At 41.6% G+C, this 25,926-nt stretch overlaps 1 protein-coding gene across 1 annotated transcript in view; it reads right to left on the reverse strand.

Annotated features, from left to right (window-relative positions):
- Window positions 1-5,792: 5,792 nt before the first annotated feature.
- Pcnx4 (pecanex 4) overlaps window positions 5,793-25,926 on the reverse strand; it is a 41,497-nt gene continuing 21,363 nt past the window's right edge. Inside the window, 10 exon segments of the mRNA XM_076922026.1 lie at window positions 5,793-6,195; window positions 12,953-13,139; window positions 13,851-14,881; window positions 18,591-18,694; window positions 19,939-20,218; window positions 20,220-20,303; window positions 23,616-23,735; window positions 23,853-23,953; window positions 24,173-24,687; window positions 24,967-25,146. Of these exon segments, the coding sequence (XP_076778141.1) occupies window positions 5,944-6,195; window positions 12,953-13,139; window positions 13,851-14,881; window positions 18,591-18,694; window positions 19,939-20,218; window positions 20,220-20,303; window positions 23,616-23,735; window positions 23,853-23,953; window positions 24,173-24,687; window positions 24,967-25,146 (2,854 nt within the window). The 3' untranslated portion in view covers window positions 5,793-5,943.

A 25,926-nucleotide genomic window follows, 5' to 3' on the forward strand; every position in this document is an offset into this window, starting at 1 on the left:
TGTATTGTTTCTTTGTTTCTATTTTACTGATATCAGCCTTCAGTTTATTATTTCCTGCCATATACTCACCTGGACGAGCAACCTGAATGTCTTTAAGGATCTGATAGTGTTAAATTACTTAGAGGCAGTGTCTTTGACCAACAGTGTTCTACATCACATGATAGAGAAGCAACAAAACAAGTTTGTTACTGTGGGATTGGGTCTGTGTCCCTTGCCAGTGGATACTGTGTCAGCAAACATGCTGTTCAGGTAAGACAGCCCAAACTCAACTCTGATGGAACCAAGTTGAGTGTATACAGGGCAGTTGACTATGGGAGAGGTATCCTGTTAGGGTTTTGTCTTTTACTGTGTATTGTAATGCTAAGTCTGGGCCCCCAAGACCCGGAGTCTGCAGGCTGACCTAAGTGATCCTGCACCCAAATTATTTCTGATTGGTAAATAAAGGTGTCAAAAACTAATAGCTGGGCAGAAGAAACATAGGTGGGGTTTAGGTTTCTCTTGCTTGGGGTTGGAGGAAAACCACAAGGAGAAGAAGAAGGTGCAGAAGGAGGAAGGAGAAGTCCCCATGAGTTAGCTGAGTCATAAAAAAAAAAAAAAAAAAAAAAAAGTGAAACCGAGGGTTGGCCAATTGGAGTTAAGACCAGCCCAGATGAAACATAGTAAGTAATAAGTAATAATCTGGAGTTGTTGATAGGAAAGTAGATACTGATAACACAGAGGTGTCTGCTCAGTTCTTGTGCTGTTTAAAGTTTATTGTAATTATAAAGGTTGTATGTGTCTTTTATCTGGGAACTTAAATGGTCAAAGACAGGGTAGAAATCCTGGATCGAGATTAATAATTTTTACAACAGTATCCCTGCCATACCTTTACAGAGAATCTATGGCCCATCCCTAATGTCTTCTAAATACACTTCAGGATGAAAACTTTGCCTCATTTCTATGTCTTATTTTCCCTGACCATAAACAGGTATATCTTACCTGATATTTAGTAACTCCTGTTACTCTACTGGGAAATATAGTTACTCTATTTTGCAGGGAATGATAGCTCATGCGTAGGTGTGGGCGTGGTTCTTGTTGGGCGCAGCCCATGGGGAGAAGCAGAAGCATGGTATTTCTGACTGAGTTCATTCCACGTGGCACCTGGCGGATGCTGTGGGGCTCTGCCCAAGTGCAGGGAGTTCTCATTCAGTCTGAAGTTCCACAGCCGGGGGGGGGGGGGGGGGGGAGGGAGGCGGGGGGAGGCCAGTGGTCTCCATTTGGGGCCCCCAGACATCACTGGGGCCACGGGAGAACAGACATGTGAGAGGAACAAGGTGGGAGAGAGGCCCTGGCAGCGCCCCACGGGAAAGAGACTCTAGGTACTCTCTTGGCTGGAACAGCAGCTTGCCTAGCTTGCTTGAATCTGTGGTCCCTGTGGCTGGAACACAGAGAAGTCCTTGATGAGAGATTAGGCAGCTGTAGCAACGGCAGTGGCAAAACGACTCATTAAAGGCTTTCTCCACGGTCCCCCACAGCAGGCCCCAAAGACACGAGGGAGTCCATGGTTCCAAAAGGGTTTATTGTCATGGTGGGAAATAGATGAATGTGGCTGCACCCCCACTTAGGTCAGGGCAGACCTGACTTAAATAGGGAGGGAGGAGGGTCAGGGAAAGGAATACGTAATTGGCTACACCCTCTGGCCTTTAGGTATCTCATTAATATGGAAATCTCTGTAGTCACACCCTCTACCTGTGGAAGGGCTGGTAGGAGCATTGCCCTATGTGACTTAAAAACATGGACCAATGAAGGTCCTAGACCATGTCAGGAGCCTGGGGTCTGGGAGGGAGGCCAAACACCTGTTGTTGTCCCAGTAGGGTCCGGGGTTCGAGGCCTGTGCTCCACCAGAAACCAAGCCATCCCTTCATAGTCCCACACTGTTTGCTCTGCTTTCACAAGATGAAAATCTAGTCAAGATAAGACTACATGAAAACCTTGATTTGGGTCATCCATGCATCCATCTTATAAAGTTGTAACATTAGAATGGAATGAAGTTTTCCAGTTTTTTTTTTTTTTTAAATCTTCCAGCTCTCTGTATTGCTCTATTTGTCTGTCTCTTATTAAGGGTGATTGCATGTTTTGTCTGTTCTTCGATCTGATCATCTGTGCCTTTAGTTAGTTAATTCACTCTCAATGTCTACATGTCTTGTTTTGTGTTACTTTTATCTTCTTTCTTGCCCAACTGCTTTTCCACTTGGATCCTCTCTTGGGTTTGTAGTTACACACTCATTCATGTTAGTTTGCCTTCCTCCAACCTTTGTGACTCTGAAAATAATGTTGCAATTATTCCTTGGTACTTCAACCTCTGTGGATAACTTTGAACTCTGACACCAATTATATTGTTATTGTCACATACTTTGACATTTCACTAGACACTTTCGTCTGTTATTGTTACTTCTTTTATCTGAGATGGAAGGGTGGAAGGTGTTTCCCTCCCTTTTTTCTTTAGTAAAAGCATATTGGACGTATTGTGATTGAAAGTGACTCTATCTTCACTTTTGAGTTGTTTGGAGGAGTGACTAGGCACAATAATTCCATGCTTGCAGTGGTGTTTGTTGTCATTTGAATATTCTGTTGTCATTTGCTTTTTTTTTTTTTTTTTTTCCTGTTGAGAAGTTAGCTATTGTTTTAATGAAATTGCCATTCCTTGGAAAGTAATGTCTTTTACGCCTTTCTGGCTATTTTTGTGATACCCCCACCCCTTGCCTGCTACATGTCTCTATGTTTATGGTACAGTAGGGCTCTGGCTTTACTAATATTTCTCATGTTTACTTATGGGCTTTGATGTTCCTTAAAAATTTGGATCTGTGTGTATAGGTTTGTGGTAGAACACCCGTTCTCACAAAGCCATGGATTCAATCCCCAGGAATCCAGGATAACTCCGTTCACCGAATTCTGAAGCTTAGCTCATATCTTTTTTTATCTGGGGACTTGCCAACTGATTCTTCTTTGTAGTTTCTACTTCTTTGCTAACATTCTCAATCCTGTCTTATATCTTTAAGAACACTACACATTTGCAGTTTTAGAGCCTGATCTAGTAACTATTAACTGGGTTCTGTGTGAGTCTAAGTTTTGGTACATTGTGTTATTTCCTCTGCCTGGGCTAATCAATCTATATCAAGAAGAACTTCATGGATGAACACCTAGTGGGGGGGAGGATTTGAGGGTGGGGAGGTGGAAGTGGGGGGGTAGGTGGGGGCATATCTTCATAGAAGCATGAGGATGGGGGTTGTGATAGGAGGTTCCTGGGTGGTGGAGGGAAGGGGGATAAGGGGATAAAATCTGAAATGTAAATAATATCTAATAAAAATAAATTTAAAAAGAAAAAATAAATTAAAAAAAAAAAAAAGAACTTCATTTTGGCAGAGGACACCCAGAGGCACAGTTGCCACTAAGATGATCTTGTAAGTGGTGGATAGATGTGAGAGAAAGAACTAGAGTAGTGTGTACCCAACGAAGAGAGGAAGAACTGGAGACAAGAGGGTAGTGAGGAACAGATTGATGTGAGTAGCCTGCCCTGCCACCTGAGGCCATGGTGAGGTCCCGGTACTGTGCTGCTGCCAAGGACCATGTCTGAGTCTGTGGCTCTGCAGGGATCTGTGTCATTATCAGTGGCCCATGTTACCACCAAAGGCCATGAGGACTTCCTTGGTCTGAGTTGCTGCCTGGGGCCGTGTTGATGTTTGAGGACTGAGCAGAGCTGGCCCTGCCCTCCTAGCTGGGCAGCTTGGCAAAGCTGGCCCCTAAAGATGGTTGGCTGACCAACTCAGCTACTACCTGGGCCCAGATATAGGGCTTTGAGTTTGCTCACCCCAGCATCTAACCCATCTATGAACTGTTGCAGCTTGTGAAGGGGTCAGTCCTACTGAACCAAAGTTGCAGAATCTCTACAATGCAAGGCAATAACAGTATATCTGAGAAGAGACCTGACGAGACTCCAGTATTGATAATGTAGCAGAAGCCAGAGGCCTTGAACCAGACCAGTGACTCACTGCAATAAACCTTTGCAAGTAAAGCTGTTTGGGCAAAAGGGTCTACTGCACGACACACTACAGCTTCCATAGCAAGATGTTTTTTATTTTTTAATTATTATTATTTTTCTTTTGAAGGGGAGGTTGTGAAGGTGGAAGATAAATATGGAAGGATGGGAGATGAGTGGGATTGGGGTACATGATGTGAAATTCACAAAGAATTAATGAAAAGTAAAAAAAAAATCCAATCACTAAAACAAACAAATGAAACAACAAAAAACCCAATAAATCAAAATCCAACCCCCCCAAAAGTGAAACTCCTCCCCAAAATACAAGAATCAAAAAAAAAACACCCCAAAAATGAGATGGGTAAATATGTGGACATGTAATCATTTTAGAATGATGCACAGCCAGGGGAGGCGAGGCTTGGCATTCTATGTTAGTGATGAAACCTTCAAGCAATTTAAAATTACTACCATTTGGGGGACAAGTCCAACAATGTTAATGCAACCCCTAAAACTAATCATTACAGAGAGTGTTTAACCTCATGTGGATACTTTTCTGCATGAGAAAAGATACAATGTTGCCCAATAATAAATCCAATCACATAAACCACAGCTGGGTAGTTAAACCAGTTTAAGCTGTAAGATAAATAAACTGGTCCAGTAACTGGGCTAATTACAAACTATAATAAGTTTAATAAGCTCGGCCAGTTCCAAAGATAATGCATATGATCTTGCGATTCTAAGAGTTCCTGTCGGTTTAATTACAAGTCAAGTAAGGTATAAATCAAGTTCCCGCCGCAGAGGCTCACATCCATCGTCCTTCCCTCCAGGTAACTGTAACTCACTTCTAGGCGGAGAGAGGATAATAATGAAATTCTGATCATCACTTTATGGAAATTTCCCTTTATTCCCAAGTGTCAGCTCAAACCCTACAGCACTGGTGATCCCACTGGGTAATTCAGTTGTCAGTATTGTGTATGAAGTCAGAACTATGGGATGTCTTCTGGTTGTGACGACACTCGTGGTGAATGAAGAGCCCTGCCTCATTTACATATAACAGAAATATGTGGAAAGATGAGTACTATCTTGTTGGAACGGCTGGGATGACCTCTCGGTTGGTAAAGTGCTTGCCATCCTGGCATGATGACTTCTGCAGCCCTCATGTAAAAAGCCAGGTATGGCGGCATGTGTTTCTAAAACCATTGCTGCAGAGGTAGACACAGTATGGTCTCCCTGGCTGGTCAGCTTAGCCACCATTCAAGCCCGAGTTTCTGAGAGAGATACTACCTGAGGTTGACCTCTGGCCTCGACAAGCATGGGTAGGCACCTACACACGTGGATATCCCTCTCCAAAAACAAAGAACAAAATTTAGCTGGTGAGATTTTATTTCAAGTGTTTATGGTTTCCAAGCAAAGTATATGACAAATGAATACACTGAATGGAACTGTTCACACCATGTTAAATGCTAAAACAGTACATTCAAAAATACTAAAAATTAATTACATTTCAAATAAATATATGTACATGTTCTGTTAACCATTAAAATGATTCATTATTATTTAGAAACACTGATATGAATGTCTTTTAACTATGTAATTACATACCTGTTGACTTTTTAAAAGACAAACCACCTTTCAGGCATTTAACAAAGCATTAAAAAAAAAAAAATCTACTCTTGTACAAATGTCTCTAGCTACCAAAACCAATCAGAACTCATACAGCACAAATATTGGCCAACTACTTTTACCCATGTTAGACACAGAGGACCTGTTGTTTGAGTCATTCGGATGGCTGAGAAACAGCTTGCAGACCTTGCGTTTTCTCTCAGGCATTCTCCGGGCAGAGAAAGTCCAGTGAAATTACAACACTTACACTCCCACTTTCCCTTAGCGCCTCCTCTGATGTGCTTGCACTTGGATGTCAGCATGGACTAACACAAATGTATAGGGAGAGGCTTAGAAGAGAAGATTGGGTATCCCAAGGGAGGGTCAGCGGCCTGGACGGTGAGGTTCCTCAGCAGCAGTGGGTGAGCCTGGATGCTGTACCGCTCCTCATCATCGTTGGTGGCATAAAGCAGCTCCCACGAGAGGTTGGCCCACTGACCCCGAACAGCCTCAGCGTTCAGCTTCCCGATGTGCACCGACAGCTCCTGAAGCATCAGGACCCTTGAGGTGTAAACGCCCTGGAAGTGAAAAGGAAACAATAGAGATTGGTGTTTTAAAATGTGCATGAGTTGCTTAGCTTTAGAATTAATGAATTAACTGCTCTCTAAATAGATATGAGAAGAAAAATGTCACTTAATTATTATCACAAAAAATTTCAGTTACTTAGTCTTCTCCGACTCCAACCCACCACTTCAGTTGGCCTTGACAACGCACAGCTATAAATACTAGTTACTGGACAGATCTGGCAGTGTCTCATTGCTGTGACAAAATACCAGACAAACAGCGTAACAAAGGAAGGTTGGCCCTGGCCCCTGCAAGAGATGTCTTGGCAGCAGGAATGTGAGGCGGCTGAACACACGGAGTCCACAGCCAGGAGCAGAGGGAGGAGTGCTGTTTGGCACCTCTTCTTCCTTTCCATTAGTCTGGGACTTGGCCCACACAATTAGTCTTGGCTCCTTGCCCCTTCCCACCTGGATCTAATCTAAAATTTTCTTACAGACACACCCAGAAGTCTGTTTCCGTGGTGATCCTAAATCCTTCCAAGCTGACAATTAAGAGTAATCACCATGGTGAATAAGCGTTTGGCTAGGCTCCTTGTCAGAAAGTTTTAATGAGATGTAGTTCAATTTCTGCACAATTTGCTCATTTCAATTGTCAATTTACAGCCCAATGGCTCTCGGACACTCACAGAACGTATACTAACTACCACAGTCCATCTGAGGCCAGTTTTCATGGCTTCACAGAGAAACACTGTGCTCTCAGCTGTCACTTCCCTAGCTCCTCGATCTGTTCCCCTTAGTAACCATGGCAACTCTCTACCTGAACAGTTAAAGTTCATGGCCCTTGTACTGAACCGTCACCCTTCATTCCTTTCCGTGGCCATGGGCATATTATAATATATACCACAATAAATATACCATTCTCCATACCTATCATCTGTTGATGCATGGCTAGGCCACTTCTGCCTTTCAGCCATGACAAATACGACACTGTGAACATCTGTGTGCAAGTTTTTGTGTCAGCCTTCACTTTTGTTCTTTTCCAGTGTGAACATGAGTCACGTAATGGTTCCATGACCATCTGTTTGAGTATCCTGCCAGCATCAGCATAGAAGAGTTCCAATCTCCTCAACCCTGGTTAAGACGTAGTGACTTTTAATTTCAGCCATTATACAGCAATCAAATGTAGCTTTTGTGTTTCTCTTGGGTAGTGCTGGAGATCAAGGCCAGAGACTTGCACATGCTAGGCAAGCGAGTTTACCAGTAGGTTACATGCTTCAGCCCTGGTTTTATTATGGTCATTAATAGTGCAGAGCAGTGTGTGTGTGTGTGTGTGTGTGTGTGTGTGTTTATTGGTCACTGTGTATCTGTGGAGAAATGGACTTTTGTCCATCTTCAGTTGGATCCTCTGTTTTTATTAGAGTCTAAATTATTTACATATTAACAAATAACAAAATTAACAAATAACATTAACAAAGTAACAAATCTTTTATGAGCTATGTGCAGTTATTTCTCCTGTTCTGGGTTGTTTTCACTTTTTGACAGTATGCTGTAACACACCAAGTTTATTTTTTTCAGTACTGTTTTGTTTTGAGGCAGGACCTCACATAGCCCAGGATAGAGTTAAACACTGTATTCTGTGTAGCCCAGGATGATCGTGAAGTCTTGATCCTCCTGGGAAACAGAATGTGTCCTGGCCCTTCTTTCTTCTCCTCTTCATAAAAAAAAAAATCGCTTCTATTATTTTATGTGTATAAGAATTTTACCTGCATGTGCCTCAAGAAGGTTAGAGGAGGGACTGGACCCCTGGAACTAGAGTTACAAAGAGTTGTGAGCTATCCTCTGGGGGTTGGGAGTTGAACCCCAATTTTCTGTAAAAGCAATAGTGTTCTGAACCATTGAGCCATCCATCTCTCCGAACCACTTGTTTTGAGGGCTGGGATGGCCACAAATGTAAACTCCCTAAAAGTCCTCTGCAACCAAGAATGACTCTTGCTCCTTCTGCTAAGATTACAGATATGTAACATCTGGTTGGCTGCTTCTTGTTTTGGCTTATTTTATAGCTCAGGTTGACTTCAAATCTGTGGCAATCTTCTTCCCTCAGGATCCTAGGTTCTGGTTTAGTAAGCCACTAGATGGGCAAATATAGGGCCTATGCTTTTGTTTGTTTTCCCTTTTCTAATACTGGGGAGTCAACCTGGGGTCTTCTGTGTATCAGGCAAGCACTATACCAGTGTGCCACTTCCCAGTCCTGGCCAGCCTGTGTCTGTCTGTCTGTCTGTCTGTCTGTCTGTCTCTCTCTCTCTCTCTCTTCCTTTCTTTCTGACACAGGTCACATGTAGTCAGGATCAATGAGAATTTGATACAGCCATGAAAAACCTTGAACTGCTTATCCTCCTGCCTATACCTCCTGAGTGTAGAATGAACAGTCCTGTTACCTTGCCTGGCTTATATGGAACTGGGAACAGAACCTATGGCTTCAAGCATCCTATGCAAGCACATTAGCAACTGAGCTATATCCTAGCATCAAGATTTCCGTTAAAATTTTCATTTTTTATGTGACTGGATGTTTTTCTTGCATGTATGTCTGTACACAGTGTCTGAGAAGGCCAGAGAGGGTGTTGGATCTGGGATTAGAGTACCAGATGGTTGAGAGGCATCGTGTGGGTGTCAGAAATGGAATCTTGGTCCACTGGGAAAGAAGACACGTCTCTCAACTCCGAGCTACTGCTCCAGCCCTTAAACCTTATGTTTTTAATGATATAGCTTCGTTTCTCATACTTTTGTTATCATGTCTAAGAACTTATTCGTAAGTTCAAGGTCATGAAGACTACTCCTATGTTTTCTCCTAAAATTTACATGGTTTTAGCATTTAGTTCCTTGAAGCAATGGAGGTCAGTTACTTAATATGGTATTAGCTAAGACCTTTAGTGGGTTCAGCATCTTCCAAAAAGAGGAATGTCAGTCCTAAGGCCTGTGAACATGGCCTGTACTGGGGTAGGTACTTTGCAGATGTAACTAAGGACTCTGAGATGACATCATCCTGGATTTATGTGGATCTAAGTCAATGTCTGTGTCCTTTTAAAAGAAAGGAACAGGAAAACTCTCCACAATACACAGAATAAGGCCATGTGGAGACGGAGATCAATTTTACATCACCCCAGGCAAGGAATGCAAGGAGCCAGCAGAAGCAGGGGATTAAGGAAAGAATTCTTCTTCAGAGCCCTCACAGAGAGCACGACCTCCTGACACCCTGACTTCTGACTCCCAGCTCCCGAACTGAGAGCAATAAATATGTTCTTTAAAGTCACCCAGTTTGTAGGCATGAGTTTGTAGCAGCCATGGGGAAATGACATCCACAATCCAGTGTTTCTCTTAGCTGTGGAACAATTGTCTCAGTACTATTTGTTGATTTCTCCATTGCATGTTCTTGGCATCCTTGTTGAAAATCAGTTGAACAAGATTTCTTATTTTCACTGCACTCAGAATACACGAGTGCTTACCTCACATTTATGCATAACCTCACAGTATCAGATATGGGCACTTCATAAAATACATCTTGAAATTCACAAATATGAGGTCACCAATTTAAAAAAAAAAAGACTTTTCTGGCTATTTTGAGTTCCTTGACAGCCCATGACTTTTAGAAAACAATAGGCAGATGGGCCTTGAATGAGCTAGTGTCAGCTAGTGTCAGCTAGTGTCAGCTAGTGTCAGGTCTATAGGTTAATTTGAAGAGTATTACCATTTAAAACACACACACGCTATGTGTGTGGGGGCTTTGCCTGCATGGAGGTCTATGTACCACTTGCATGACTAATGCCCAGGGAGCCTAGAAGAGGGTGCCAGATTCCTTAGAGCTAGAGTTGCAGGTGATTGTGACCTATGTGGCTGGTGGTGGGAAATGAATCCAGGTCCTCTAAAAGAACAGCCTGTGCTCTTAACTCCTGAGCCATCTTTCCAGTCCCAAGTACTAGCATTTTAATAATATAGTTTGATTCACAAACATGGGTATTTCATAAATATGAGTATTTTAATTTATTGATATTTATTTTGATCTTTAATTTCTTCCTTCAACTGTGTTTTGCAGTTTTCAGAGTACATGTTTCATACTTATAACATTTCTACCTAAGTATTTTATTTATTTATTTTTGAGACAGGCTCTTAATATAGAGCCCAGATGATCTGGACTTCACACTCCTCCTGCCTTCTTAGCCTTCTGCAGGTAGGGATTCAAGGCATGAGATATGCCTGGCTTGTATTTTTTTTTAAATAAATTTAAAAAAAATTTTTTTCATTGTGTGTGTGTACACAGATACACGTCACAGTGTACATATGGAGGTCAGAAGACTTTTAGAAGATCATTCTCTTTGACCATGTGTGTCCTGATGCTGGAACCCAGGTCAGGAGACATGGTGGCAAGTGCTTTTATCTGTTAAGCCATTTCAGTGGCCTTTTATTCTTTTTGATAAGTGGGATTCCCTTATTTTATTTTGGTTTGATCATTTCTGGTATAAAAAAATACAAAATATTTTATGTCAATCAACTTTTTATATCATACAATTATTTCAAAGTTTTAAAAATGATTCCTTACATTTTAAACGTAAGATTCTGCCATCTGTAAATAGTGCTTCTTCTTCAGTTCTGAACCGAAGGACACCGTTTTCTTTTGCCTCACCACTCTGTTGTCATGGCTCAGCTGTTACAGGCCAAGCACAGTGGCACAGGCCTCTAGGCCTTGCAACCTGAGTGACCGAGAAAGGATGATCATGGAACTTAGATATTTATGAACTGCATAGATATTTATGAAAGGTGGGAGAGAAGAGAGGAAAGAAGGGGAGGATAGAGAAGAGAGAGACTGGTCCAGGTTTGTTTTCTCCTGTCTTAGAAGCTGAGCCTGCAGTCAGGGCTGACCATGCCAAGGCTGTGGTAAGGGTTCTTTCTGGCTTGTTGGAGGCTGCCTTCTTGTCTTTGTGAGGTGGTATCCAATGCATACAGGAAGTCTACTGTGTTCTTGTGTTGAAATGGCCACTAAGCTCATCACATAGCTTAAACATTTATGATCTCACCAAATCCTCGTTACTTCCCAATACACTGAAGCAGAAATTTCCAGCACAGCACCATCGTGGAAACTGTACATTATTTATATCAAGTTCAGTTGCTGCAAAAAAACCTGTTTTTACCATGAAAGGGTGTTGAATTTTGTTAAATAAGTTTTTTCTTTTTATCTACTGAGATAATTATGGGGCTTCCGTTTCTTATTCTGCTGTTACTCTGTATTACATTAATTGGCTTTCCATAAGTTAAACCAATTTATATTCTATTTTGAAACAAAAGCAGTTTTTCTTTTTTCTTTCTTTCTTTCTCTTTCTTTCTTTCTTTTTTTTTACAAAAGCTGTTTTTATAGGTTGCTGGATCAGTTTATTAATATTGTGTTGAGGATTTTGCATCCATAATGACTGGGTTAGTCCTCTGCCCAGTACAGCTTGCCCTTCTGATTTCTTCTGTGTAATTCCTGGAAGGCACATTCGCTTCTGTACCAGCCAAGGGTGCCCTCAGCGCAGCCACAGCGCGGCTAATGGATCATTTCCTTCGGGGAGCGCTTCAGAGCTCAGCTCTTATTTGATTTTTATTTCTTATTTTTCTCTGCTTTGCTTCTCTCACAGGGACTATTTCGGAGGCAGTCTGGGTCTGGAGATGTAACCCTCACATGCTGCTCCCCGCCAGGCACTCCCACTGTAGGCCTCTTTAGCGCATCTCGTTTCGTGTGCAGCCTCAATCACACGGACAGGCAAGCAGGATCAAGGCCCAGACTGCTGGTAGGAACGTGTCTAAGATAAACCTCCCATGAGAAGGGCTGGCCGGAGGGAAGCCCATTTCCTTACTGCCTGGAATTTGGCCTCAGTAGTTAACAGTGGGGAAGAAAATAAGGAATACTGACGTCCTCCGCCCCAGGGAAAATCACCCTTTAGCTAGGAGCAGAGGAGGAGGGAGAGCCCTGTGTTCATGGTGCCACCATTCTAATGGAACTTCTGTCTTGCTGAGAAAGGAGGCAACAAGATGTGCTTCAAATAGAGACTTCTAGCTGCTTTTCAATAATGGATTTAGTACATTTAAAAAAAAAAAACTAATGTTTCTTTATTTACTATATGCCTTAGCATGGTAATTTAAAAAACAATCTTTTCTGTTGGCAGATGCTGCTGAACTCCTTTCATTCTGCTAATGTTACATAGACCTGAAACCCAAAATAGGCTTAAAACAGTCAATTTTTAAATCTGTGTTCAATTAAAGATATTTGAAATGAAGTAAGAGTAAATAGTAGGTGTTTTTTAAAGGTCCTCAATTTGAAGTCTCTTTGAATTCTCAAAGGTTAGTTAGATTTGATTCAAATGAAGTATATATGTCAGCAAAAGAAGTAACTTATTCCTTACAAATTAATTTCTCTTCCTGAGGAGTTAACACTAAAATGGTAATTCTTACACTTGAACTGGGAATAAAAACCCGAAGACATTTTGTCAACTGTGCTGTGGCAGACTACATGCACTCTCCTAGGTCAGCTGCTGTACAGTAAGCGCCACAGCATGTCAATTGTCCCTCTTCAGCTGGCAGAAGGAAATGAAGCAGCTATTCCAAGTTACACTATCTTATAACAGAACCATGGCTATGTCTTTCAACTGTCATTAACACAGTATCCACAGCTAGAAGGTCACATCATTTGTCAATTCAAATATTTACATCTTCCAGTCTTTAAGGTTTCTACATGGAAATGCCTTACCATACTAGACTCATACCCCAGGCAGAACAAGCACGGCTTCTCTTCTAGAATTGCTTCCTTCCACTGCTCTTCAGACACTAAGCCAATGTACCAGTCCCTCTCATACTCTCTGAGGCAGTTGGTCAGTTCTTTAAAGTCTTCTATTGGACCCAAACTTGCTTTATCAACCATTAGTTTCAGCGTATACCTAAAAAACAGAAACCCAAACAATTTCAGAATATTTAAAAAAAAACCTTAGAGATAAAAGCTATTTGCTGGAAAAATTTTAAGACTCGGAAGTGGAAGTAAGCCACGGTAAATACATTTGTGTGTATCTGTGGCACACAAATGTGACAGAGGCGGAGGCAAGGTGACCAGCTCATCTCTGGTTATCTAGAAGGAGCTCAAGGCTGGTCTGGGGTCATGTCTCAACAGCTCAGTCCCCTGAAATGAAATCATCCATTTCAGATTAAAAAAAGAAATTGAGGGAGATGTAGCTCAGTTGGTAGCGTACCTGTCTAGCATCACATCAAAGCCCTGGGTTTGACGCCCAGCACCTTATAAACTAGGTGCTGCTGGCTCATGCCTGTACAGCAGCACTCTCAAGGTGGAGACAGAACATCCAGGTTCAACCCTCAATATTGACAGAAACAACAAACACAACAACAAAACCCTAAACAAGCAAAATGAGGGAAGAACGAAACAGCTGAACTGAAGAACTAAAAAAAAAAAAATGAGTTTATTAAAAAAATCCTCCACACAAACAAAATAAAAAATGTAAAAGTTAACTTCTTTTCAATACAATACTTAGTATAGATCAAGCTTAAAAAAAAAAAAAATAAAAGAATCTTCTAGTGATTTAAAAAAAAAAAAGAAACAACCCAAACCCAACAGCTTGTATATAATCAAAACGAGCTACCTGAACGCTTTTCGAAGCAGGCGGAACAGCTCTGGTTTTTCTGAGAGCCAGTCCAAGGTGCCAGACCAGGGTAAGCCACCATTGTAGACTCTTACCAGCTGACCAGGACTAGGCACTCCATTGTCTATTCCAAATAAACCAATATAACAGGCCATTACTGTATGGACATACAAGTCTCTTAAAGCTTTATCCTTTGCAATTTCTTCTAGGACACGTGACTTTTCTTCTGAGTGAAAACATTCCAATTGCCTTACAACAAACTGGTACCAGTCTTCTGGGAACAAGGGGCTCATCTCCTTTATTTTGGAACGGGGTGTGCAGTTAGACCTCCATTCTTCAGGCAAACTCAGCAAGCGAGACTGGGAACAACTAAACTCCACAAGAGGAATAGACGCCATATCTTCTCGCTGTCCCTTGTCAACAGCAGGAAGTCCCAACATAACCGCAGCGTAAAGATCATTTTTGGTACCTGTGCCTGCAGAATGGTCATCTGCATTCTGGGAATCTACTGACCCTGGAATAGACACATTTGTACAAGGCAGATCTTTGAACTGAAGTTTTTCTTTTTTGTTTTTGATAGCTGGTTCGTCATCAAAAATACTACCATCAGACCAGTCATGGACAATGTCTGAATTTAAACTATCGGAGTCTTCCAGGGACTTGGGGCCTGGCGAGCTGTTAGAAGCTGGTGGGACCCCTGGTGAGGCTTCTCCCTTATTTTCAGCTTTGTGACTATTCTCCTGTGTGCTGGGCCTCTTAGAGCAGTGCTGAATAAGCACCCATACAAGGACCTTAATGAGGTCATTTTTAAATTCCTTCAGGTTTTCAGGGGAATCAATTATGCCAGTTAGGACATTCCTGGCATCAGAATACAGTTTCACAGGCAAGACCGTACATGGCGTCAAGACGTTCTCCAGGTGCTCATTAAGGGAACACACTCGTGGGTGTTCTTGTTGAAAAGCACTTTCAAACACCTCATCAACTCTCTGGGCTTCAGCAGTGTGGCAGGATGTTTCCTGCAGTTCTAACCCCTAAAAAGAAAGAGAAGCACTTGGGTTCACAACCATCTCTTACCCAGAGAACAGAAACCAGGCTCATGAGCACTGGGAATCTCATCACACACATATAGAGAAAGAAAATGCAAACTCAAGTCAAGGGCAGCTACCACTTAAGTTTTATGTCATCTACCACATTTGATGTTAGATAAAGAGACTAAAAGGAAGGCTACTACAATTGTAAAAGAAACTATAGACGGTCCTACTAGAAGCTGGTTAAGACACCCTGTGTCCCACTGAGCCATTCTTTCCTAAGACCATCTGCTGTCAAGGATGAATCACACATGAAAAACTCTTAAGTCAGACTTGTTTGGGGGAGGGGTAGGCAAAATCAGAACTGTTAAGTGTGTTGCAATATTTCTGCATTCTTTTCATTCTACTTTATATAAGACTAACAGAATTATTTTAGTGTCTGGAAGCACCAAAATTTATCAAATCATATTCCTACATTTATTTGATTACTGTCTCAACTAACTGCAGCATAAGTTTCATAAAGAGCTATCTTTGGTCATGACTATATTCCCAGGGTCTAAGCCAGATGAGATGTACAAGTAGGTGTTGAGTGAATGAGTATGACCCTGTCTCAGCTTAACACACCTGCTGTGCCGGGCAGTGGTGGCGCACGCCTTTAATCCCAGCACTTGGGACGCAGAGGCAGGCAGATTTCTGAGTTCAAGGCCAGCCTGGTCTACAGAGTGAGTTCCAGGACAGCCAGGGCTACACAGAGAAACCCTGTCTCGAACCTTCCCTTCCCTCCCCCCAAAAGACACCTGCTGATACAGTTCCACAAGCAAATCGGACATGGCGGCCAGACATTCCCCAGGTGCTCATTAAGGGAACTTGTCCCCAGCCTAGCTGAGTTGACAACTAATTCACTAGGAGTGAAGTAGTTCACTCTTTATTATCAGAGCTGGTAACTTACTTATTTATAGCACAAAACCATGAGTAACCTTCCTGACCCACTCATAAGTGACTGCGCCACCACATGCCACATACACCCTCCAGAGATCTCCTGTCTCCTCTCAGGTTCCCCTTATTTCACAGGAAAATAACATCTAGAAGCTGAGTGAGGATGGGGTGCTCGACCCTCTGTGGGCATCTACACACACCCACTTCTCTCACAGCTTGGAGGGGATCGGCTAGCAGCTAAGCAGGTCTGTGGCAAAACTGTGTCTTCTGGGTTTGGCGAAGCTGCTGCTCGCAGAAAGCCACGGAGGCTGAGGTCACATGCACAAGCATCCAACATCCTAGGGTGCACAGGGGAGGGGAGGGAGGCCTCACGATGCCCCATCCCTCCTGATTGCTGTCTGGAGAAACAGCTTTCTTCAGGGGTGTGTCCCACTTAGGTTGTCAATGCTCCAGCAGATGGCCCTGCACACATGCACACTCAGCACACACGAAGCACTGATGGGACTCACAGTTATAACAAAACCAAGACGTGCTTTTGGGTGGGAAATTCGATGGGGGTGGGGGTGGCGGAGCCTGGAAGGAGTTGGAGAGTGAAGTGGGTGTGGGTATGACCTAACTGCATTGTCTGCATTATGAAATTACCAAAGAGTAACAAAAAAGTTAGTAAATACATTTATGAAGATTAAATTTTTTAAACTTCCAAGTAATACAAATGTTAGTAAGTCCTAAGCCAGCTGGGTCAAGATAGACAGACAGACAGACAGACAGATAAAGGTTACCGATAAATGTGTAAAAATCATGAAAGACCATTGAAAGGATTTATGTCACTGGGTAATAGTAAACAGTATGATTTAAAAATGTAATGAAATAAATAAAGCATCCACGACAGTCTGTATGTTCCTTCTCAGACTATTCAAGCACTTTAGATGAAGAATAATGATGTAATGGTACTTTACAGCACATCAGTGGACCAGCCCTCAGTTTCTGATTTGGAAGGCCCAAAGCAAAACTCAGGCATTTCCATCTGCAGTTACTCCAAGTAGACTGAAGACTGAATTTTGAGAGTCACAGTTGTAAACAGGCAGGCAGCACTTTGGTTACTAGCACTCTCATCCAGTCTTTGTTAAGAGAAGAATGTAACTATTTACTATGGACTCAGGGCTATTTACTAAAAGTCTGTTCTGTGTTGAGCACTATTAAAGGGCCTTAGGTTGCATTCTTGGGAAAAAGCAGAACTATATTCCCTGTGACATCATATTAGTGAAGATCACAGACAATAAAAAGCAAACATTTATTAAGTCTTTAGAAGGTGTAAAGTGTTGGCAAGGCAGGAGCTGCTGGGATGGGAGTGGCTGTAGTTTAAAACACAATGGCTATAATGCCTAGAAAGAAAACACTTGAAGGTGGTAAGCCACAGGATTGATTACCTGAAGGGAGAGGAAACAGCCAGTGGGCTAGAACAGGGGTTAAAGGAACACGGAGATGCAAGAAGTAGTCGTAAGCCGTGGAGAGATCCGCTATAGCAGTGCTTCTTAACCTTCCCAATGCCACGCCCCTTTAATACAGCTCCTCATGTTGTGCTGAAAATTATTTTCATTGCTACTCCATAAATGTGAGCTGAAATGTAAATGTATGATAGGCAGGGCAGCTTTCAGGGACCCATGTGAAGGGGTTGTTCAATTCCCCACAGGTTGAGAACCACCGCACTGTAGGGTTTCCAATAGAGAAGTGACATGACCTAACCTCATTTTCAAGATCATTTTGCTTAATAATAGATTAAGAGGCTACTAAAATGATCTGGAGTGGGTAAGGGATGAAGACAGCAGGGGTGAGAGGTGATGGAAACAGATACAGTTAGAGGACTAAGGGGTCGTGTCAGACCGGACATGGGGAAGCACACAAGTGTCTGTAATTACTGTTGATCCAAGCAACCAGAATGACAGTTGTCTCGGGTGACTGTTAGACTCTGGGACTCTGATGTGAAGAGATCACAGTAAAGACAACTCATGAAACCAGAGTCAACTGCTGCTGCTGCCTGGCTAAGTGGCACAGGTCTGAGAATAAACACTGAGTAATTAGTAAGGTGAACGTCATTGAAGTCCTCAAGAAGTGCAAGTTTGGGGAAGAGTCACACACCGAAATAAGGTGAAGCAGAATGGGAAGAATCTAGAATAAACAACTCTAATAGGGCATTTTGCCCTTAAAAGAAAGAAGAATGGTGCAGTATGGAGGGCGGTGGTGTGGGAAGATGCTTTAGTAAATTGAAATGTTTATGTGACACATGGGAATTTAAGGAACTACTGATTCACTGTTGAGACACTCAATTAGACATGGACGACAAGAACAAGACTAGGAGATATGGCTGGAGAGATGCACAGTAGTTAGGAGCACTGGCTGCTCTTCCAGAGGACCCTGGTTTGATTCTCAGCATCCACATGGTGGTTCACAACCATCTGTAACCCCAGTTCCAGGGGGTCGGATGCCCTCTTCTGGCCTCCTTAAGCATCAGGCATGTAATCACATATATAGGCAAAACACCCATATGTGTAATAAAATAATAATACCAATATTAATTAATTTTAAAAAGACCAGAAAAAAATGTAGGTAATTTTGTTACCTAGTCAGCTAACAATAGGTGCTTACCTTTAAAAATCATCATGGATTTTCATTGGCTAAGATCCACTTCTTTCCAACTAAGTTACTGATGTGTACATAAGAGGTAAAAATTGACATATGCTCTATAAAAACTACTGGAGGAGTTTCAAGCGGCACTGACCTTAACACTAATGCAGCAGTAAGTGTAGCCACGCTCTAGAACCATCATCCAGATTAAACGGTCCTCAAAACGGCCCAAGTAATGAGAGCCAGGTAGGAGAAGACCTAAAAGAAATTTAAAACAGGAAGAAGAGAAAGAAGGAAAGAAAGAAAAAAAGAAAGAAAGAAAAGAAATAACTTTTGGGCTTGTTTTGTTCTGTGAATATTTAGAACTAACCATCTATAGCCTAATTTCAACTACTCTGCCCATCATTAGGTCCGATGAGTACCCACTGCACAGCGTGAGGTATGACGGCCAGCTCTTTAGGATCACGTGGAAGGGCTAACGTCCAGGTGAGAATACAGAAAAATTGAGGCTATGTTTGTCAGAAAAACCACCAAGTGCAGACTTGAATAAAATGCTAAATATGCATGAAGCCAACCACATGCTGATCTAAACAATAAATGCAGAACAGTGTTTTATGGTTTTGAGATTTTTATATAGTTTATATCAATTTGCGATGTAAATTTTCAAAACTTAGGTCTCTCTTTCAACATAGAACCTATGAGACTTGGTCATGTTGACTGCAACCAGCTCAAGTTCTTCCAAAGCATCAGAATTCACTGTATGACTACAGTTGATTTTGAGTATTCCTTTTCTGGCCGGGAAACAATTTAGGTATTTCCATTTTTTTTTTGCTATTAAAAATAGCACTTTTCTGTGTGTGTGTGTGTGTGTGTGTGTGTGTGTGTGTGTGTGTGTGTAAGTCTCCTTATTCAACATGTGGCATCGATGCGTTAACTCAGCAGGGCTGGCCACCACCCTCTGAAATGTCTGCCTACGAGGGGCTCTCCAAGTGGGCGCCTGTTGAGAGTCCCTCACTGGCCCTCAGCATCTGCACAAACAGTACAGCCTGCTTTCCTTTCGAGGTCTCTGTACTGGGATGTGCCAGAAGGGCGATCCACACGAGCAGCTGCTCTCCCTCCCACTCCAGGGGCAGAACCTACTGAATTGACTTGACAGAAATTTGTTTAAGTTTCATGAAAAATATGAGCAGAAAGGTTTTTCTGTTTCAATGGTGAGCCTGACAACTGAATTTGATTTTTTTTTAAAAAAGTTTTCCTTTTTAAATTGCCAACACCCTATGGAAATTTTTCTTTAAGTATGTTAATTTTATAATTTATTTCCAAATAAGCAGTAGAGATATAATTCTATTCATATTTAGTCTCTGGCTATATATCAAAGTACTGGAATCTGTTTTTATGGTTGAATCCAAAGGACCTTCTGTTCTTCTTCCTTTTTTTTTTTCTTTTTTCTTTGTACCTCAAATATATCAGAAAGAGTTTTCTAAGCACAGCTTACCACTCACCTAAACTTCCAGCTGCCATTGCAGTCTGCAGTGCTGAAGTTAGCCTGGGGACCATCTGGTGGTAGAACACCGTGTCTGTGCACACACAAGCTGCAGTGCCCACTGCTCCTGGCCAGCTCTGAATGGGACGAGGAAACCCCACCAAGAAAACAGGCAGTGTGAAGAGGGGCAGTAGAGGAGATGACAGTAGTGTTGAAAACACTATAATAACCAGCACGAAGGGAGCGAATACGGTGTTGAGTACACACAGAGTAGTGGTTGTTTTTCTGTGTTGTTTTTTTTTCTGTCCACAATGCCAAAAGTACAGTCACAGCGAACTGCAACTTAGTGATGAACTGAATCAAACGGTCTCGTATGATGCCAATCTGTGGATACATAAAATGATTATTAAAAAAAATGATTATTTATCTTAACGAATGTCTTACGAATTTCAGAAAATCACATAGGAAAAAAACCTCACATAATGATATTGCTGCCTCAGCAATCATTTTGAGGGAACAAATTTTGAGGGAGCAATTTTGAGGGAACACCCCCAGCACGTAATTCCTTTTTATAAATGAGAAACTAGGTTTATTGGTTTGGTGTTCTGAGGAAGGATCTTATGTAGCCTTGGCTGGCCTCCAACTTGCTATGTAGTTGAAGATGACCTTGAACTCCTGACACTCTTGGGCTCCACCTCCTGAGGGTGGAGGAGCACAGAGCCCTGCTTGCAGAGGCAGGTTCCGGCATGCTTGGGACCTGCTATGTCGACTCGACCAAGTGGGCTATGCTCTCAACCAAAGTTTGGTGTCTCTAAAAAGTAAAGTATGCTACACCACTTAAATGTTATAGGTGAACAATCACAAGCTGTTAAATAGGTGACTAGGATAAACTCTAGGAAAACACATTTATTGAAGCTAACTGAAGAAAAAAATTAGACTGATAACAAAAGATTGAATTAGACTACATTAAATTAAGATTGAATTAGTATTTTTATATTTGAAGTATAGGTTTGTTAGGGAGACTTAATTTCTAAAATGTAGTATAATGATTAAAATTTATAACAGCATTATGTGTTCAGTTAAGTACTATTTTATGTTACTATCTTTTCTTTTTTCAATTAATTTTTTTCTTAGACAATTTCATACATACATACATACATATAATGTATTCTGATTACATCCCACGATCCTCTCCGATCTTCTCCTCTCTCAATGCACCTCCCCTTCCCTACAAACCCTTCCCTCACATTCATGACTTAATCAGAGGCATATGTGTGACGCTGAGGTGGAACTGTCCACTGCACTCTGCTGGGCTCACTGGCAGGTACAAAAGTGAAAGTAATGACTCTCTCAAACTACTCATACAGAACAGCTGAGATCTGGATGCCTTCAATATTATAAAATACTGTAACACTTAAATATTAATATAAATATAAAATGTTAGTATTTTATATAAAACACTTAAATATAAATATTATATATAAAATATAAAGTATCAATATAAAATATAAACACTAAAATATTAATATTTACTAGATATTATTAGATATTAAGAATGATCAATACCAGTCCTTTACCAATCAATAATATCTCTTCCAGAGAATGTAAGTATATGGAATACTTTTTAACTCATTTTAGGTGGTCCTGGAATATAAACCAGAAACTATCACAAGGAAAGCTAACTGTAAATATACATACACACATGGCTTATACACACATCTTGAGGATACAGATGACAGATTAGGTATTAGGCAACTCAATGTCACATCATATAAAAGATACTGGGCTGCATGACCAAGTAGGATTTAGGAATATAAAGCTGGTTTAACAATCAAAGCTCAACACATCACACTACGGTAAGAAACACAGAAAAAAAATCACTTGACAAATTCTAGCATCTTTCATGTCAAAAATACTTAGCAATAAAGGGCACTTTATAAGATCTACGCAGAATGTCTAACGATAAAAGACTGACATGTTGAAGGCTGAACACTTTCCTCATGAAACGCCTGCTTCTTCAACTGAATGTTTGCCTGCTTCTCGACTCGAAACAAAACAAAACAGCAGCAGCAGCAGCAGCAGCAGCAGCAACATCACTGCAAGATGGCACTTTACACTCAGAGAACACCACGGGAGGGGTGGCCCGAGGGGGACTGGGGAGCTTCCCTGGCTGATAGGGCAGATGGCAGAGGTGGTAAGTTGAGGAAGGTCAGGGCACTCTCCCAGCTCTGACTGGCTGGCAACTGGGTGCTTCCTTATTTATATGGGTGTCACAGAATAAAGACAGACTAATGTTTAGCCAAGCGGTAGAGATTATGTGTTTGATTTTTCATTACATGTCCATAGTTACAAGTTCAGTTACAATTAGAAAATATAACAGACCTGATTTTATTCTTATTATCCTACAACGTATGTTACAACTTATCCTACAACTCCAATGTAAAGAATCTAAAGAGTATCTACTCCAAAACAAACACAGTTATTATGTAATAGCCTGCTTTTAGGCTGGCAGTGTTTGTAGTTTAAAAATACTCCAGACAAACAGAAAATATCTGAACCAGTCTTTTTATGAGTCACAAATACTAGTACCTAATCTCTTTTACTGTATGTTTCATCATCTATACTATAAAGTAGAAAAAGTTTATTTTATTCAACCTATCTTATTTACTGAGTTCTATCCAGGGGTGTGCCCTGTGTGACCTCCTATTTTTACATGACATTTTCAGAGAGTACTAAGCCTATAATAAAAAGAGACCTTGAATCTGTGATCTATCCTCCTGGTCAGGCAGGGTTTGTCAATGGTCACTGCACAAATCACACTGATTGAGTTAGCTCAGGGGCAAAAACCCCAAGAAAATCCCTGGAGGAATGGCCTCACTTAGCTATGTGACTCTCGACGTTTCCGGTGGATATGGCTGTGCCATGTGGTCACAATAGAAATGTCAAGAAACAAGTGACGACGGCAATGTGGGACACTTGTGGAATACCTGGAGAGAGCTCATCTATTGCTAAAAGCGCATTTCCAAAATGGTAGTCAGAAGCCTGAAGCTGGAACTGTGGATTACTGTGTGACCAAATTTCTTTGTACACACCTATCATTCCCCCTCCCTCTCTGCCCCACCACCATGGGAAATAAAAAAACATGTCCATACAAAAATATGTGCACAAATGTTCACAGTAATATTTCTGTCAACATTGAAAAGCATAAACCGATGAGTGTATCATCCGATGAGTGTGTGAACCAAGCGGTACATGGACACACTGAAATATTATTTAACAAAAAAGAAGTGCTGATACATGTTATGTGAATAAACCTGGAGAACAAGAAAATATTAAAAAGTTGAAGAAAAAACGATACAAAGGACCACACATACTACGATGCCACTCGGTAAGTCATCCATAAGATGTAAGTCCACACAGAGAGAAAGTAAGTAAGTGGCGGTTGGTCTGGAATATATACAGACGATGGGGAGGGTGGATGGAAAGTAGTAATTAATGTATACATCTGGAATGTTGAAGATGTCCTAAGGTTAGATCTCAACGACAGCTGCACTAGTCTGAACAGATACCACTGAATAAAAAGCCTTCAAATAGATGTTTGATTGTGGGTTAAAAATAAAACAACAACAACAACAACAACAACAAATGAAACAAACAAAAAACCCCTCTCACCAGAGCTGCTAAAAGCACACTTACCAAGAGCAGTCTGATTCCTGTATCGAGGCTCTTGTTCCACCAGCAGTCTGTGCTGGACACCATGTGCACTGCTGATACAACCGCAGTCTCCAGTAAAGCATTTTCTGTATTCTGCCACACCTACAGTATACAAATTATCTACTTTCAGGTAGAATTCAATAATCTAAGCAAACTGTTAATAAAAACCACAGTTACACTCAGCCACAGGAAGTGCTTTGCAGTGCATGCTGGGATTACCATTCTGAAAGCCCTGGTAAATCCAATGGAGACAGACACAGAGTGGAGCCTGTGTAAGGAGCTGTCCAGCGCAAGGAAGGTCACCATTGCCAAAGGGGACACTGAAGTAAAACAGACAAATGCATGTGAGTTTGACTACTGCAGAGACTGCTCCTACCACAGTTTATCCTGGTAAATAGCTTTCATGGGCACATTTAAGCAATTAGCTGAAACACTAATAAACAAAAAGGAATCAAACATAAAGATTATGTATACTACATAAATGTAAGAAATCTTTCCTAACTACAGTTTGTAAGAGCTGACAAACGGCACCTTCTTACCTAGAGTTAGCAGAATCCATCTGACAGCACCAATCTTCAGGAGCTTGTTTTGCTTGTCAAAGAATACAGACTCAGCTTGTATGTCCTTCGGATAGAAAGGGTTTCGGAAAATCCCACAGATGTAGATGCTTTGAGTTTCTCTCAGTATCCACAGTATTGAAAATAACGCCATGAGAATATAGCCCACGATTGACTGACTGCTGCTTCTGGAGACCTGTGAGAAGCTGGCATAGCGATGCAGCAGCCCAGCCTCTAAGAGAGCCACACCCAGCACAGCAATGAACAAAAGGCATTCCTTCCATCGGAACCAATGTCCTGAGTTGCCCAGGAAAGCCTCATGCCTGTTTCCTACCCTGTGCCTGGCCACACTGTGCCTGAAGACCACACTCACGTCACTTGGGTTAAGACTCAGTAAGAACCCGAGTCCAGTCATGAAAAGAACTACCCCAACAGTGCTGGGAATGAAGTAAGACACGATGGGTACTCCAGCAGAAATGAAGAACATGACCAATAACCTGGAGGGGAAAGAAGACACAAGACTTACTGGAAGGAAATCTGTTCTCTAAGAGTTATGTCAGAGCCACTATGGCTCAGTGGGTAAGAGTTCCCACTGTCAAGCCCGATGACCCAAGTCCCATCTGTAGAGCTCACATTTTGGAGGGAGAAAGCTGACTCCTGATAGTGCACGGTAGTCCACGAGGACACACTTCCACTCCACAATAAATATATAAAATGTGAAGAAATACAAACAAGTTATACCAAACTCCAAAACTCAGGGCAAGGCCACAGCTTACCGGAGGTGAGTTGACATGGACGAACCCCCAAGACCAAACTCTAAAACCTGCTCCAGTGCCCAGAAGAGAAGGGCGTCAGGTGGGGGTAGGGTCCCAAGAGCCCACAGGAAGGGCAAGAACACAAACAAAATGTGCAGAATCTGATTCATCTGCTCTAAAGCTGGAATATTTACAATAAACCTACAAGAAAAAGAAAAAAAAAAAACTTAAATCAAACAGAGTAGTAAGTTCACAAATAGCATATATCCCAAGAACAAAAGCTTACGTGAGAGGTCCTACTTCCAAGCGATCTGCACGGATTGAGACCATTGCCCTAAGGCAGCAATTACCTCAGCTGTGCAAAGCTTTACAGACTATGCAGATTCAAATATGCAAAGAAACTATTTGTAACACTAAATGCAGAGATTTAAAAAGCTGAATACATGAGGCCAGAACATGTTCTCTCCTAAGTCTACATCAGCTGAAATCCTCCCAGTGATTCTTTAGACTTTATAATTTAAAGTTGTGAGTGACCCTGGGAGCCGACACAGGAGCAGCATGCGTAACAGCGGCCCTCCTCTCTTCCCGCCACTGTCTTTTCTCCCGGGGCTCAGGCTGTGACTGGGAATTTCATTAGCATTAATAATACTTTCTTATTTTAGATAAAAAATGTTATGGGTTTAAGAGACATTTGTACAATAGTATCTCCTTAGAGCAGGGTGGCCCCTTTTTAACTGGAGAAAACTGATACTTGGTAAAATACTTAGTGTTAAACTAACAAAAAATTATTTAAATCATTTAATAAAAATTTAAAACCTAGGAAAACATTGCCAACCTACTGTTAACTTTTTTCAGAACAGACACTATCAGACACTGGGTCCGGGCTGACAGGGACCGAGCACTGATGGGATACTGCAGACTTTCAAGACAAAGAACCAAGACTCACACTTACAGTGGGGCTGTGCTTGAATACCTGAGCTG

The sequence above is a fragment of the Arvicanthis niloticus genome, chromosome 23, assembly GCF_011762505.2.
Source record: "Arvicanthis niloticus isolate mArvNil1 chromosome 23, mArvNil1.pat.X, whole genome shotgun sequence".
NCBI classification, from domain to species: domain Eukaryota; kingdom Metazoa; phylum Chordata; class Mammalia; order Rodentia; family Muridae; genus Arvicanthis; species Arvicanthis niloticus.